This window comes from Staurois parvus, unplaced genomic scaffold (assembly GCF_062004578.1).
Source record: "Staurois parvus isolate SC_StPar_1 unplaced genomic scaffold, SC_StPar_1.0 ptg003639l, whole genome shotgun sequence".
In the NCBI taxonomy this organism is placed as follows: domain Eukaryota; kingdom Metazoa; phylum Chordata; class Amphibia; order Anura; family Ranidae; genus Staurois; species Staurois parvus.
In genome coordinates this window covers 1-17,764 of record NW_028321435.1, presented here as the reverse complement: position 1 = coordinate 17,764, position 17,764 = coordinate 1, and the positions used below count along the sequence as shown (strand labels likewise).

Here is a 17,764-nt window from a genome sequence, read left to right as displayed (position 1 = left end):
AATCGCCGCCCATTGACTTCCGTGCAAAAATTGCCGCCCAACGACTTCCGCGCAAAAACTCCTATCAATCGCAATCCTATAGGAACACTTCTCTCCACATGCCACTCTATTCTATCCTTTGTGAGTCTGGAACGCACCGCTACAAACTCACACAGGAACCTTTTTCTAATGGCATTCAAAACACGACGCATGTGGATTGCATCTGTGTGAGCCACCCTCAATAGCAGCACATACTATCTAGCCTGTCATGCAAATCTGTGGGTTTGAAAATACATCCAAAAATCGAACACGCGTGAACCAGAGCTGCTCCATTCACACCTGGGATCACGGCAGAATCGCGATTGCAAAACGCAAGTTCAGGTGCCATAATTTTCAACAGCGCCTAAAACGTGGTGCGGCTTTGCCGTGATTGTCATGCGGCAAATCTCATCGCGTGAAGCTTGTCACCCAAAAGATGCCTTGCCCTGACAACCTGCAGTACTCTTAAAAAAAAAAAAAAAAAAAAAAAACACGAAACACAACAACAAAAACAAACAAAAAACCTAACTTTTTTTTTTAGCTGGCTCCAAGATTTAAAGCAAAAATTTGTCAAGCCCAACCATTGCCAGACCTTTATATAAAAAAAAAAACACAACAGAACTGTTCAATTTAGTAATTTTTTTAATCATCATCAATGATTTACAAGAAGAAAGGCACACAGGAAGTTATTAAATATAAATACAGTCATTTCTTTCAATATTTGTTCCATTTAGCAGAAAGTGAAAGAAGAATAAGAGGTAGCAAACAAATGTGATATTTAAGAAGGGAATGTATAATGGAAAATTGCAAAGATGTTATGTTCAGGACTTAAATACAAACTTTTTTTAATGGGGTACATTGTACATTATTTTAACTTTCATTTCCAGCCAGTAGGTGTCACTCCCTGACTCCTCTCTCCATGTTCACCTGGCTATTCTTAGCTATTCTGCTGTAGAAAGCCAGTTCAAAGAGCTCAATAGTTTTCTCCAAATTCAGAGACCGTAGAAGAAGATAGAGCAGATAGGGCTGTAGGTAATTTCAATTTGAGAGAGACTGTCTGAAGGCAAACACCTACTGGCATGTGCTAGACAAATCTCTGTACATAAGTTGTGCGCACCATGTAAATGAAAAAAAAACAAAAAACAAACCACTGACACAAAACCATTATAATTCCCTTTACAATGAATAAAACAAGCCGTCTACCTTGTGCGCTTCAAATGCCCAATGTAGAATTCTAGCCTAAACCTAGAAAGTCTTCAAAATGTTCCCTCCCGACACCTATTGTCACTATCCCATGTAAGAATGATCATGTACTTACCCACTTTCAGCCCGCACTGGTCCGGTCCAGTTAATTGATTCCCCCCCCCCCCAATGGTGGCTGCAGGGGAGAGGAGGGAGTGCCAACAACAGGTAGGACATGGGAGCCTACAGGTGACATCACCACTCCCAGAATTCCCAGCCATTGTTGGCACTCCCTCCTCTCCCCTGCAGCAGCCACTGGCTGACATAGGGGATCACATGAACACCAGAGCGGGCAGAAAAAAAAAAAAAAGTAAGTATATAAAATATATCTTTCTTACACAGGTTCAATCATGGTCATGGTGTTGATGATGGTGGGGGTGGCGGTCATGGTGTTGATGATGGTGGGGGTGGTGGTCATGGTGTTGATGATGGTGGGGGTGGTGGCATTTTTTTTTTTTTTTTTTAAAAGACTAGTTAGGTTTAGGCTGAGATTCTACTTTAAAACAGACAATATGTATAAACGGATTTTCATCCCAGGAAAGGCCCTCACTGCTCAACCCCTCACAGCTTCTTGTCATCATACAGATCTCCTCAGTCATCCTACACCCAGTGATATTGACGGGGAGTTGCAATCTAACGTGGACGCACACTGATGCATTTTTTTCACATCATTCCGGATCACACAATTTCCATATAATGGACCCTGTTTTGGGGGTCTAACAGGCGTATATTTGCTGTTACGGTCTCACATCCATGCTTGTCGTCCAGATCTCCCCAGTATTACTTATCAACTGACATTAGAAAATGATAATCTCAATTCCAGTTATTTCTGCGTAATAACCTAAAGGCACATATATTAAATATTCATTCTGTATATATATATATATATATATATATATATATATATATATATATATATATATATATATATAAAAAAGTTTATTTTTAATACAGTTTAATTAAACACACACACACACACACATACATCCAACATTTTGTTTTTCCCATTATTGAAATTAAGTTAATTAACTAATTAATTCATGAATATGAATTTGGTGGAAAAAAAAAATAAATAAATATTATATATATATATGTATATATATAAATTTTTTCTCTTTTTTTTAACCAAATTCATATTCATGAATTAATCAACTTAATTTCATTAATGGGAAGAAAATTTTTTTTTTTTTAATAAATATATGTTTAAATATAAATTAAGAAAATGTTTTTATATATGCATGTTTAATTAAACTATATATATTATTTATGAATTAAACAAACATACGAATATATATATTTTTTCCCCCCATTAATGAAATTACTTAAGTTGATTAATTAATTCGTGAATGATTGATTGTAGGAATAGAGTGCCTGCAAGTTTTTTTTTTTTCCAAAGAAAAAAATTATTAAGTGCAAAAAAACCCAGAGAAGGAGACGCATCTCTGAAAACCAGAATTCAAGTCTATACAGTGTAAATGTCTCCGAACCGTACCGCCATATCCATCGCCGTCGTAGAATGCAGTCCATGTTTGCAGCAACCACCCTGGTGCTACGTCCCCTACAGACACAATTGGAGTGTGTGAGAAGCGCCCCTCCCCCTTCGTTCACAGTACAGCCGCGGTCAGTGCTACAATCAGGTCGCCGGACGCCGTTCAGAGGTTACAGAACTGTGGCTTTGATCATAAAGTTATCAAACTGTGCAAACTCAAATGAGCCGGTCCCTATAGCGGCCCAGCCACGAGCCGGTCCCACCGTAATTTTGCCTTTCCACAAGGGATTACCGTTCAGGAGGCCGTAAGCACTGGAACCCTGGAGGGGAAAAAGGGAAAAAAAAAAAAAAAAAAAAGGAGAGACAGTTATTCCATGTCTGGCCACAGGATCTGCTCAAAAAAAAGCTTAGTAGAATTCCATGGGTGTAAACCCTCCCATATACCCAGTGAAGTGACTGGCCTCAGGTGGTACACGGAGATGAAACAAATCCTCCTACATAAGTAGTACCTGTTTATCTGCCGTCATCTGTACATCCATTCAAAGTACAGAATTTACACAGGAACTCAGCTCTGAAAAACAGGGGGCAGGGAGCGGACGTTCCATTAGTGAAGGGAGCTCTGAGAGCTGATTGGAGGGAAGTGACACTCCCCCCTCCTTCCACACAGCTCACAGGAACAGAGCTGAGGCTGTCAATCACAGGCTGTGGGCTGGAGGTCCCTCCCCTGTCACCATTTTTCTCTTGGTGTCAGGAAAAGTCAGAGGAAGGAGGCAGCAGACAAAAATGACACTTCGTGCTCTGGATTGAGACAAGCACACACTACAGGGGGATATGCTTTTTCCCCATTTCATGTCTGAGGTGTACAAAAACTGAAAAAAAAAAAAAAAAAAAAAAGGGATAGTCCACCTTTAGGACCCATTTCTAATTACGCCAATCATTAGACCCTAGTCACACCTGCGAATGGGGTCGTTCTCTATTACATGCAGGAGACCCGGGAAGGGGAGGCAGGGGGTTCCCGGTGATCAGCTGTAGGCAAGGCCGATGCTAGACTATTTTGTGCCCTAGGCCACTTGTGCCTCCCCCCCCCCCCCCCAAAAAAAAAAAAAATACTAAAGATAAATTTAAATCAGCAAAACATGACAACTGGAAAATTTCTTTTAATTTGAAAAAAGTGCCATAAGATGCCACCAGCACCAATATTAAAGACACAATCAGTGTCACGGACGGACTGTATCTGTGGCTGGCAGTGGCAGGGTGACCGTTGCAGTGAGTGGAGGATGATGGATCCACACTGACAGATCCCAGGCTGGAATTCCCCAGGCAATGGGGGAGGTAAAACACTGACAGCAGGCAGCTGAACTGAGCGATCCCACACAGTGACAGATCCGACACAACACCCCACCACCGACACAGATCAGCAGGCACTAGAAGAGCAGGCTGGGGGATCGCAATGATATTTTCGGTTTACAAAAACCGAAAATCCAAAAGCACACATCCGTAAAAATGCCCGTCCACACAGATGGTCATCAACTTACCTCCACGTTAAGGGTCAGCGTGTGCCACGTCCTGGCACGGACACCAGAAAGCCCCTTCATCAGGACGATCTTCCCGACTGTAAATAAAACGTACAATTAGGGTGCGCAATCGCCACAAGAGACGCGACCAATCGCAAGAGACGCAACAGAGCCGGCCTAGTCGGGAAATTTCAGATTTATTGGCTCCCGAATATCGCGTGGCATCAGCTGATCCAATAGAAACCGGCAAACATAACATTCAGTTCATGAGTACGGCTGCCAGGCCGACAGAAGCTGGCCGTTCGACCGGCTTTTGTCCCAAGGGGGTATGACTGAAAGAGGTCCGCCGATCGGCATCTGATCAGCCAATGGGAGCGCCGACTGGTGTTTTCTGGCGGGGGAAGGGTGTTTCCAGTCCCCCCTTGTCAGAATACAATAGCTCAGAGGGGGAGAGATTGCTGTACTACCATCATCACAGAATATAACATTTATAGGGAAAGTTGATCCAGGGAATATCTGATTGCCTCTCGGGGGATCAGGAAGGAATTTTTTTTCCCTGCAGGAGCAAATTGGATCGTGCTTTGCTGGTTTTTTTGGCCTTCCTCTGGATCAACTGTGGGTGTAGGATTATAACTTTTTATTTATGGTTGAACTAGATGGAATTTTGTCTTTTTTCAGCCAGACCAACTATGTAACCATCATTAGTAGAATAAAAATTAAAATAAATGAAAATACTATAAATACACTCCCCGGCCACTTAAGTACACCTGTTCAATTGCTTGGTAACACAAATTGCTAATTAGCCAATCACACGGCAGCAACTCAATGCATTTAGGCATCTAGACGGGGTGAAGAAGACTTGATGAAGTTCAAACGGAGCATCAGAATGGGGAAGAAAGGGGATTTAAGTGATTTTGAACATGGCATGGTTGTTGGTTGCCAGATGGGCTGGTCTAAGTATTTCAAAAACTGCTGATCTACTGGGATGCGTTGAGTTGCTGCCAAGTGATTAGCTGATTAGCAAATTTGTCTTACCAAGCAATTGAACAGGTGGACCTAATAAAAAGGCCAGTGAGTGTGGCGTGTGTGTAATTTATAACACACAAACAATTTTAGTTTTTTTCAGGTATTTACCAAAACATATTCAAGCTATAGTTCTATAATGTATATGGGCGGAAAGTGCGCACTGTCAGGTTTAATTTGAGGGCATGTGCAGCCACATTGGGGGGATGGCTACTCTTAAGAGCTGTAATTTCTAAACCCTTCCTCCTTTTTCAAGGGACCAAAAGTAATTGGACAATTGAATATAATCTTAAATAAAATGTTCATTTGTAATATTTTGTTGGGAATCCTTTACTAGCAATGACTGCCTGAAGTCTGGAACCCAAGGACATGACCAAAGACTGGGTTTCCTCCTTTCTGATGCTTTGCCTGAAGTCTGGAACCCATGGACATGACCAAAGACTGGGTTTCCTCCTTTCTGATACTTTGCCAGGCTCTAACTGCAGCTGTCTTCACTTCTTCTTGGTTTGTGGGTCTTTAGTTTTGCCTTCAGCAAGTGAGATGCATGCTCAATTGGGTTGAGATCAGGTGATTGACTCGGCCATTGCAGAATATTCCACTTCTTTTCCTTCAAAAGCTCCTGGGTTGCTTTTGCAGTGTGTTTTGGATCATTGTCCATCTGTACTGTGAAGCGCCGTCCAATCAACTTTGCTGCTTTTGGCTGAATCTGAGCTGACAGTATATCTGTGAACACGGCAGAATTCATTCGGCTGCTTCTGTCTTCTGTCACATCATCAATGACCACCAATGACCCAGTGCCACTGGAAGCCATGCATGCCCATGCCATCACACTGCCTCCACCTTGTTTTACAGATGACGTTGTGTGCTTTGGATCATGAGCTGTTCCAAGCCTTCTCGTCATTCTGGTACAGATTCATCTTAGTTTCATCCGTCCAAAGAATGCTTTTCCAGAACTGGTCTGGCTTTTTTAGATTTTTTTTGGCAAAGTCTAATCTGGCTTTTCTATTCTTCAGGTTTATGAATGGTTTGCACCTTGTGGTGAACCCTCTGTATTTGCTCTCGTGAAGTCTTCTCGATTGTAGACTTTGACAATGATACGCCCACCTCCTGGAGAGTGTCCTTCACTTGTCTGGATGTTGTGAATGGGTTTTCCTTTACCATAGAGCGGATCCTGCGATCATCCACCACTGTTGTCTTCCATGGACATCCATGCCTTTTTATGTTGCTGCGCTCACCAGTGCATTCTTCTTTCCTCAGAATGGACCAAACTGTTGATTTGGCCACTCCTAATGTTGCTGCCATCTCTCTGATGGATTTGTTTCGGTTTTGAAGCCTTACAATGGCTTGTTTCACTTGCATGGACAGCTTCTTTGAACACATGATGAAGGTTCACAGCAATAGATTCCAAATGCAAATACCGCACTTAGAATCAACTACCTGCTTAACAGATGAAGAAATAATGGAGTAGCCCACACCTGGCCATGAAACAGCTTTTGATTCAATTGTCCAATTACTTTTGGTCCCTTGAAAAAGGGGGGATGGCTACTCTTAAGAGCTGTAATTCCTAAACCCTTCCTCCAATTTGGCTGTACATACCCTCAAATTACACCAGAGAGTGCGCACTTTCAGCCCATATCCATTATAGAACTATAGCTTGAATATGTCTGGGTAAATACCTGAAAAATCGAAAATGGTGCCTGTGTCCAATTATATGTGTGTGTGTGTACACACGCATAATATATCTCTATATATATATATATATATATATATATATATATATATATATATATATATATATCTCTCTCTATCTCAATCATACATACATATACACACACATATAACATACATATATCATATATGTACACACATACACAGTTTGTAAACACTTATTTTCACACAAACCAATAAATATACACTTATGTGGGTTTTTTTTTTTTTCTTCTTTACCAAGAACATGTATGAAAAATTTGACAGAATTTATGAAGAATTTTGTTTTGTTTGTGGTTTTTAATATTTATATTGGAAATATTTTATAGCAGAAATGTCTGTTTTCCTTTATATAATAAAAAACCCAGTGATCAAATACCAACAAAAGAAAGCTATTTGTGGGGGACAAAAAAAAAATAAAATAATATGGATGTAGATTTAATTTGGGTGCAGCGTTGCATGACCGCACAATTGTCAATTAAAGTAACAGCGCCCTAGCACAAAGAATGGCCTGGTCAGAAAGGGAAGGGGGGAATCCTCTGGAGGGTGAGGGGTTAAAGAAGAATTCCAGGTAGGGATATTTTTTCCATAGTTCCATTGTTCCAGCTTGGACCAATATAACCGTTAGTATGTGACAAATGATATTCATCATATTCGGGTTCACAAGCCATCGGCCCACCACTATGCAGAAAAAAAATGGAACCAAATGGACATTCATGGTTATAGTATCAGCTGGACATGGTCCGACTTCAGGACAAGTGGTAGGGAGGATGAACCAGTAAGAAGGCTGCAGACAGCAGTAATAAATGGGTGTCCCTGGTATGTACATCGTCATGTTATTTTAGAAACTGGCTCAGATTAGAGAATCGTTTAGGTCTCTGGGATGACCCAACACGCCTCTCTAAGCAATGCATGCGCCGTCCCTGCCTGTTAAAGCTCCTCCCCCAAATGCGTACTTACGCAAGTCTCCGGTGACTTTATAAGTGCCGTCGGCCAACACCCAGAAATAGATCCCTTTGGCCACATAGGTGTCTGATCCACCTTGATTCACTCTGGCTGCAATGAAGACACTGCCCGTGTCCGGGGTCTCAATGTAAATGTCGCAGGTTACAGCAACGTTGGACCTACAAACCAGAATACAAAGAAATGTGAACGGCAGAAGCTGTATATACAGAGCTCTCACCTGGCTGCCAGTGGTATTGCGTGCAGCAGGTCATATTACCTGCACTATATCAGTGTCCAAGCGGTTTTCTCTGAGTTCCTGTGCATTGCAAAGGTTTCATTTTTTGGGGTTTTTTTAATAGGCTGCTCAATGGGTGTGAAACATGCAAAAAAAGGTGCTGGAATTTTTTTTTTTAAATCATGTCCCACTAAAATGCATAGTACCTCTGTACCATGCAGTTTAAAGGATGCAAACGTACACAAATTTACTAGATGCTTGGGGGTGTCATTAGGAATTAATGGCACCCGTACACATCTGCAAAAGGCAGAGCATTTTTGAGCGGTTCGGGGGCGGGCGCGCGCACACACACACACACACACACACACACACACACACAAGCTGGTGTGAAAAAAAAAGCTCTAAAATGTGACTCCGCCCCTTGTGACATCATTGATGTCACATGGGGTGGGTCACATGCGTGTTGTCCCAGGTGGCCCTGTTCCTTACATATTTAAGAACAGTCAAGCCAGCTCAGAGGCAGAGGGCTGGCAGCCAGCATCGGGAACAGAACTTTTTTTTTCCCCCCCCTTCTTTTTTCAGGGAGGTGGCTGACATGCAATTGACATTGGATCTACTGCAGGGGACATTCTTTTGTTAAAGGACTTGTCAAAGACCGTGTCCTGTCTTTTATTACACTACACTTTGTGTATGAGGATGGGGTACCATGTACCCCATCCTCATTAACATGGGGGGGGTTGAAGGGGATTCCGATAAGCCCCCTGCCCGCAGACCCCCCCAACCACCGGCCAGGGTTGTGGGGAAGAGGTCCTTGTCCATCAATATGGGGACAAGGTGTTTTGAAGGGGGGGGGGTTGCCCTGCTCCAAAAGCACCCCCTCGATGTTGAGGGCATGTGGCCTGGTATGGTTCAGGAGGGGGGACGCTCGCTAGTCTCCCCCCTTTCTTGACCTGCTGGGCTGCATTCTCGGATAAGGGTCTGGTATGGATTTTGGGGAGGGAGGGACTTGGTATGGATAGGAAGGGGAACCCCACGCCTTTTTTTTTTTTAATTGCCGGCAATTCTTTTACATTCAGCTATCAGTGGGGAACCCCCACTGACAGCCGAAACATTAACACATGGTTGTCAACATTAAAACACCGTATGAGTGAATAAAGGAACTCATGCGATATTTTAGTAGGGTTTACTGTTTTTCTGACCTTCGGAACAGATTAATTGGTTTTCAGTGCACTCCTATGGGAAAGTGTTTGTTTACGAATTTTTTTGCTATACGAAAAGTCCTGCAGAACGAATTAAATTTGTAAACCGAAGTATTACTGTATATATTTTGTTGTTTTTTTTAACACACAGACACACACAAGTTAGTTGGCATAGGTGTTAGGAGGCTAGTGTTAAGTAGGCCATATAAGTGGATCGAATTTCGGTCAGTTCCAATTTTGATCCATGTATGGACAGGCTGATACTATACAAGTCAATCAACTTGTGAACAGCCTACTGGGCTTTTGTCGAATGATCCGTGCCGCCAACTATAGCCAGCAACACAGATCATTGCATTCTGATGGTGGGGACGTCTTCCCGCTGTCAGCATACAATAGCTCAGCACTTTTTGTTTCGTTTAACCCTCTGGTTGAACAGAAAAAAAAAAAAAAAAAAGAAGAATAAAAAAGCAGCATGTATGGCCGGCTCTTGGTAGGTATTCTACTTTGAATTCCCCACAATGGGACACTGACAGCAATTAAAACCTGACAGGGCGGCAGGCACTCACCAAGTGAAGTCTCCAATGACGCTTATGGCTTGAGGGGCGTCAGACGCCCAGGTGATGGGACGCTGAGTCACCACCTGCCGGAAGGTGAACGTGTGCTCTCCGGGGTCCGAGATGTTTGTGAAGTATTCGAAAACTCCAGATTGGTCTGCGAAATACGGAGCCTCGCTGAACGGAGGGTTACCTGGGCACAAGAACGGTTTATGAATAGACTTCAATCCAGAGGAGCATCTCACATCTTCAAATGTCACTGCTTAGCTCATGGAGTCTCATTACCACAATACTCTGGGTAGCACCCACATGTGATGCTGAACCTCCATGATTAAAAGTTAAAGAAAGGGGTGGGTCTGGGACAGTCAGGCAGGCTAGACCAGCCTTTCTCAACCAGGGTGCCCAGGCACCCTGGGGAGCCTTGAGGTTTCTTCAGGGGTTCCTTGGCAAATTTTCTAAAAATTACCCAAAACTTGTATATAAGCCAGAGGGTGGAACAAGCCTGCCTTTTAGTTACACGAAGCCACAGTTTTCCATTGTGCACCATTACGACCTTCTAGCCGCGGGAGTCCTGACAAGCAATGACATCAGTTGATAAGGAGGATGTCAGCTGCCTGCACAGCATCCTAGTTTGACCCTCCCCTGTCTCTCTCCATCAATGCTGGGATTCACATTAGCTCAGTGATGGAGGAGAAAAACTGACGGAGAGTATAAACATTGGAATACTAGTCAGTAGCAGTGTGCAAAAGTGTATTGCTTTGGAAGAATAAATCCCCTCTAGCGTTGGGCATCCTACATGTGTGGATGTTGCTGCATTATATGAAACCGTTCTTCACATTTTAGAATGGGGTGCCTCAAGACTGTCCGTAATTTTAAAGGGTGCCTTGACTGAAAAGGTTGAGAAGCGCTGAGGTAGACAATGCCGGGATTCCTCCAGCAAGGAAATGAGGTGGGCTCTGACCTGCAGCAGCTTTGAATGAAAAATAAAAATATACATATTATATAAATAAAAACATTTTGTGTGGTTTTTGTTTTTTATACACAGTTGTGTTCAAAATAATAGCAGTGTGTTGAAAAAAGTGAATAAAAGCTGAAAATCCTTCTAATAGCTTTTATTTCTATCCACACAAATGCATTGGGAACACGACACATTCTATTCCAAATCAAAACATGAAGAAAAAAAACAACAAATTTATGTTGTTCCCCAAAAAAAAAAAAAAAAAAAAAAAATCGCAGTGTTTGTATTCTTTACAAACTCAAACATTCACTATATAAACTGAGAAATGTTTAAAGATTTTGCTTTCCTTTGAATGACTTCATGAATATTTGGTTGTAGTCGCACGGTTTCTGAGAACTGCTGTACATCTGTGTTGCATGGAGTCACCCAACTTCTGGCCCCTGTGATCAGGTATTCCAGCCCAGGATGATTGGACCACATTCCACAGTTCTTCTCGATTTCTTGGTTTTGCCTCAGAAACGGCATTTTTGATGTCACCCCACAAGTCTTCTATTGGATTAAGATCCGGGGATTGGGCTGGCCACTCCATAACGTCCATCTTGTTGGTCTGGAACCAAGATGTTGTACGTTTACTGGTGTGTTTGGGGTCGTTGTCTTGTTGGAACACCCATTTCAAGGGCATTTCCTCTTCAGCATAAGGCAGCACGACCTCTTCAAGTATTCTGATGTATTCAAACTGATCCATGATCCCTGGTATGCGATAAATAGGCCCAACACCGTAGTATGAGAAACATCCCCATATCATGATGCTTGCACCACCATGCTTCACAGTCTTCACAGTGTACTGTGGCTTGAATTCAGTGTTTGGGGGTCGTCTGACAAACTGTCTCCGCCCACTAGACCCAAAAAGAACAATCTTACTTCCATCAGTCCACAAAATGTTGCGCCATTTCTCTTTAGGCCAGTCAATGTGCTCTTTGGCAGATTGTAACCTCTTCAGCACATCTTTTTTCCAACAGTGGGACTTTGCGGGGACTTCTTGCAGATAGCTTGGCTTCACATAGGCGTCTTCTAATTGTAACAGTCCTCACAGGGAACGTCACACCTTCTTTCATCTTCCTGGAGCTGATTGTTGGCTGAGTCCGCGCCATTTTGGCTATTCTTCTATCCATTTGAATGGTAGTTTTTCAATTTTTTCCACGTCTTTCCGGTTTTGGTTGCCATTTTAAAGCATTTGCGACCATTTTAGCTGAGCAGCCGATCATTTTCTGCACTTCTTTATATGTTTTCCCCTCTCCAATCAACTTTTTAATCAAGGTACGCTGTTCTTCTGAACAATGTCTGGAACGACCCATTTTCCTCAGAATTGCAGAGAGAAATGCACTGTAACCATCATGTCCAACACTTGCTGCCTTCCTTCCTTAAATAAGGGCAATAATTGCCACCTGTTTTTCAAAGAATGAATGACCTCACTAATAGAACTCCACACTGCTATTATTTTGAACACGCCCCTTTCAATGAGTGATTCAATGACACAGAATCAGCAGCATGCATGTCATGACTGTTGGGTCTGTTGGATTTCTATTACTCTACTACACCTGCTAGGAAATTATTTGCCATGTAGAAATATCATTTCTACCAAAAACAGTGATTGATCCGGTTAGTGATGTCTGACTGCTATTATTTTGAACACAACTGTATATATTGTTTAAGTATGAATCAAAACAAAAGTCATTCAAAAACAAGTTCAAATCAATGAAAAAAGTGTTCAGTGAACCCTCCTTTGGATAACGAAATATATGTGCATCTGTCAAACTCACGTACAAAGACCTCCTCCACCATATATCTGCTCACCTCACGCAGTGTGACCGCACATTATACAATGTTACGGTCTAACTGCACTTTTGGTCCCAAATGGACTCAGAAGATCAGCTTGCTGAATGAAGACTCCAAAGTAATCTCCCTCCTGATAAGTGTCTTTGTATTAGCCGTATTCCTCATTAAAAAGAACTCCACATAGTGCTTTATCCTTTTATTCATCAATTAAAACATAAGAAATACGTTCTGGAGGTCTATTTTGCACCAGGTATGATGAAGATCTAGTGATGTGCTGATTAGACCCTAGATGGCAGTATCATCTCAGCAGCAGAGTCCTGCACATGCTCAAACCAGACATCATCCCTATTGTAATGCAAGGCAAAGCACGGGGCCACAATGAATGCTATTGCCTGCTGTAATGACGTTCCAAGAGCCGTTTACAGAGTACTACAACCGCTGTCCCAATGAATGGTAACGTCATGACGTCATCCACACACTCCGACACATTTCGTCATAAGTCACGTGACTTTATCAAGGGGATACCTTGATAAAGTCACGTGACTAGTGACAAAACGCGTCCAGGAGGGGTGTGCGGATGACTTCACGACGTTACCATTTAGTGGGACAGCGGTTGTAGTACTCTGTAAACGGCTCTTGGAACGTCATTACAGCAGGCAATAGCATTCATTGTGGCCCCGTGCTTTGCCTTGCATTACAATATGGATGGTGTCTGGTTTGAGCATGTGCAGGACTCTGCTGCTGAGATGATACTGCCATCTAGTGTCTAATCAGCACATCACTAGATCTTCATCATACCTGGTGCAAAATAGACCTCCAGAACGTATTTCTTATGTTTTAATTGATGAATAAAAGGATAAAGCACTATGTGGAGATCTTTTTAATGAGGAATACGGCTAATACAAAGACACTTATCAGGAGGGAGATTACTTTGGAGTCTTCATTCAGCAAGCTGATCTTCTGAGTCCATTTGGGACCAAAAGTGCAGTTAGACCGTAACATTGTATAATGTGCGGTCACACTGCGTGAGGTGAGCAGATATATGGTGGAGGAGGTCTTTGCACGGGAATTGATGACAGATGCACATATTTTTCGTTATCCAAAAGGAGGGTTCACCGAATGAACACTTTGATTGAACTTGAGTTTTTCAATTACTTTTGTTTGACTCATACTTAAAAATATTTTTTAAGTTTCGTGTGGTTTCTGTATATATATATATATATATATATATATATATATATATATATATATATATATATATATAATTTTTTTTTTTTTTTTTGGGGTATATATTGGGCTGGGTTTTTTTTTTGTTTTTTCTTAACCAAAGTATTTCTTTTCCAAAAAATATATTACATTTTTAAAAACGGTTTTCGGAGAAGTGCATCTTGAATTTTTTTTCCGCACCAGAATTTTAATTTCGATGCACCACTACCCAAAACCTCTTGAGATATCCACGTCACATACCCCAAGAGGCATTGGGGGGCGCTGACTTGCCTAGGAGAATGGCAGAAGAAGGGTCGGGAAGAAATACCTTTTGTTAAAAAAAAGGTAAGAAAACAAAAAGGAGGAAAAAAAAAAAAAGCGGATAACTGTGCAGAGAAAAGGGGAGGTGGCGGGATAGAAAAGTAGGAAACGTGTCAAGAAGGGTAGAGTTACGCTTTAAATTCATACATTTGAGGAGGAGCCCAATAACAAAAAGGCACACGTCATCCAACGGTCTACATGCTGCTCACTTACGGACATTAAAGTTGTCCTTGTAGTTTCGTGGGAAGGGCCAAGGCTTGGGGGGCTCAGGGTAAGACCCTTTCTGTCCATCTCTAAGAGTTGTCAGAGTGTACACCTCGTCCACACCCAGCTCCAGAGTGAACACGCCGTTCTGAACCTGAAACAGACATGACAGGTACTCCAAGATTTCACAACCCCCCAAAAAATTGCCTATTAGGTATCCTAGGTGAATAATCCATTTTTAAATCATGCCAAAATATTACAATGTATACCCTACTTTTACACCAGAAAGACTACTCCCCGAGCATGGATGGGGTCCTCTGCCCCATCTACCGAAACGTGGAAGAAACGGATTAATGGCAATCCACGGTTATTCTGCAGCTTCTCTCTTGTAAGGGCTCATGTACACTGCAGCTGATAAACTCACGTTTAGGAGCTTTTCTGCATTTTTTTCAGCAGCCCCTGAACTCTCCCTAATGTTCTCCTATGTGTCCGTGTACACATTGTCCTTTACAGGCAATTGAGTTTAGTCTTTTTTTGAATGCACCAAACTTGTGTTCAGAAGTAGATTTTACCGGCGTTTCAAACTCAAAATGCCTGTAAACGCGGCTAACTGCTCCATATCCAGATGCTGTCCGGAGCCTTTTTTTCATCATCAGAAATGCATGCAAAGCGTTTTCCATGTATTCAAATGGACCCGGTACACCAGCGCAGTTCCAGGTTTCACATGAAGGAAACAATGGTAGAATGCGCCGCATTATGCTCATGATGGGATCCATAGTGACTACAACCAGAAAAGACAGGTCATCTCAACACATACTGCTCTCTCTGCTTCTGCTCTCTATATTTCTCTCAAAATTTCTGAAATAGTTAATTTTTTACTGTTTTTCAGTGCATTCGGGAAGGTCTCCTGAGGTTATCTTTTAAACACGTGCAAACGCAGCTAAACTGACGTTTTTTTAACCTACATTTTCCAGCAGTCCGTTTCCATCGTTCAGAAGAGTTTTCCAAACGTTCCGTGTACATGAGTCCTTAGACCCCATGTACACGGGACACTTCTGAACGATGGAAACTGACTGCTGGAAAACGTAGGTTTAAAAAAAAAAAAAAAAAAAACACACACAAAACCTGTTTAGCTGCGTTTGGAAGTGATTTTTAAAGATAAGCACAGGAGAACCTCCCAAATGCCCAGAATTCACTGAAAAGTGGTAAATTATTAACTATTTCAGACAGTTTCAGAGAAATACAGAGAGTAGAAGCAGAGACAGCAGTATGTGTTGAGATTATCTTAGGTATGAGTTGTTCATTAACATTTCTTTTGTTTCCAAGGGTGGGAAAGGTGTCTGGTGGAGGGAGTCATTAAGGCCACCTGGCAGGGGGTCTTCATGAGGAAATTGAAGTGTGAATGGTCATTACATATCTTTTGTTTCCAAGGGTGGGAGAGGTCTGAGGTGTGAATTGGTCATTACAATGTGTGACAAGCTTGGCAGGATCCTGTGTTCAGTGTTTTGTCCATTTGAGTACCTTGAAAACACTTTGCATGCATTTTGCATGATGAAAAAAGGCTCTGTACAGCATCAGGAACTGAAAGAGTTAAAAAACAATTTCAGACGCAAATGCTTATAAACGCGGTTTGCCACGTTTGAAACGCGGATAAAAAATTGACAAGTTTGGTGCGTTCAAAATAAACTACTGTGAACTCAACTGCCTGTAAATGAAGAGGTGTACATGGACACATAGGAAAACATTAGGGAGAGTTCAGGGGCTGCAGAAAAGAAAAAAAAAAAAAGAAGAGGCTGAACAGCTCCTAAACGTGAGTTATCAGCTGCAGTGTACGTGAGCCCTTAGAGACAGGAAAAAAAAAAAAAAAAAAACACCCAATTTCATACTAATGGCCAGAATAAATATTGTGGCCAATAAAACGCATTAATGCGAAATGCATCAATATGCATAAACACGCAAAAATGTGGCTTTTAACACTTTTTTTCCTGCAGCTTCTTCTCTTGTAAGATGAAAAGGCGTCTAACAAGAATACAGTGCCACAATCACTTGGCAACCAACACAGTGAAAAAAAACAACACACAAACATTGCATTGTATCAACCACAATCGTATATTTCAAATAATTCACCTAAACGCTTCAAAACACAAAAAGTGCTGAACCAGCAGGTGCAGTATTTCCACTCAGCCATGTCTGAAGGTTTGCCAAAATTTATGTTCTAGCATTCTGATTCAGCAAACACTTACCTAAAACATAAAAATCCTTGTGGCTGAGTGTTTGTATAGACGGGATTTCCCAGATAAGTCTCCTCGTTATACACACAAGTCAAGGAAAGTTGTAATAGAACACTAACCGTTATTGGTGACAACTCCTGAAATAAGGCGTGCTTGCTGGTGTTGGTGGAAAGCTTGGAATGCCAGACCTGCAACGTCTTTATATCCCTCTACAGCGAAGAAAACGAAAGAAGAAGGAAAAAGGGGAAGGAAAAAGGGGAAGGAAAAAGGGGAAGGAAAAAGGGGAAGGAAAAAGGGGAAGGAAAAAGGGGAAGGAAAAAGGGGAAGGAAAAAGGGGAAGGAAAAAGGGGAAGGAAAAAGGGGAAGGAAAAAGGGGAAGGAAAAAGGGGAAGGAAAAAGGGGAAGGAAAAAGGGGAAGGAAAAAAGGGGAAGGAAAAAGGGGAAGGAAAAAGGGGAAGGAAAAAGGGGAAGGAAAAAGGGGAAGGAAAAAGGGGAAGGAAAAGGGAGGAGGAGAAGAAAAAAGAAAAAAAGAAAAAGAAAAAAGAAAGAAGAAAAGAAGAAAGAAGAAAAGAAAAAAGAAAAGAAGAAAAAGAAAGAAAAGAAAAAAAGAAGGAGTTTTAATTATTGTTCTCCAGGACAGGAAGTGAAGGGAATTCTCCCCAATGGAACAGACAAAAAAAAAAAAAAAAAAAAAAAAAAAAAAAACACACATAAAAAAAGGGCAACCCATTCAAAGTGAATCCAAAACTAAGCGTACAGCTTTGACTTTAGAAACTTTCCCCATCATTTTGTATTGACCCAGAGAAGAACATGGGAAAATCTAGAACAAACGTTTGAAACAGTTTGGCATCCATCAAACAACTTCTACAATACACGCCCTCTATTTTTTTTTTTTGTTAAAATGGATAAAAAAAAAAAAAAAAAAAATTTATGAAACTAAAGCCAAAATAGACTCGCATAAAAAAAAAAAAAAAAAATTTGAACACTTACAAATTGACCATCGAGCTGGAATGTGGCGTTCTGGGAGGAGACGTTGAATTTGGGAAGAAAAGGACGGATACAGATAGAATGGTCACGTGACT

The 17,764-nt window shown here is 41.6% G+C and overlaps 1 protein-coding gene across 1 annotated transcript; it reads right to left on the bottom strand.

Annotated features, from left to right (window-relative positions):
- Positions 1 to 642: 642 nt before the first annotated feature.
- On the bottom strand, positions 643 to 17,759 carry LOC149427588 (galactocerebrosidase-like; the record flags this gene model as incomplete). Its single annotated transcript, XM_089667876.1, has 7 exons — positions 643 to 3,069; positions 4,285 to 4,361; positions 7,954 to 8,117; positions 9,939 to 10,119; positions 14,461 to 14,605; positions 16,802 to 16,891; positions 17,673 to 17,759. Coding segments are annotated over 7 exons (894 nt in total), but the record flags the coding sequence as incomplete, so codon positions are not given.
- Positions 17,760 to 17,764: the final 5 nt, after the last annotated feature.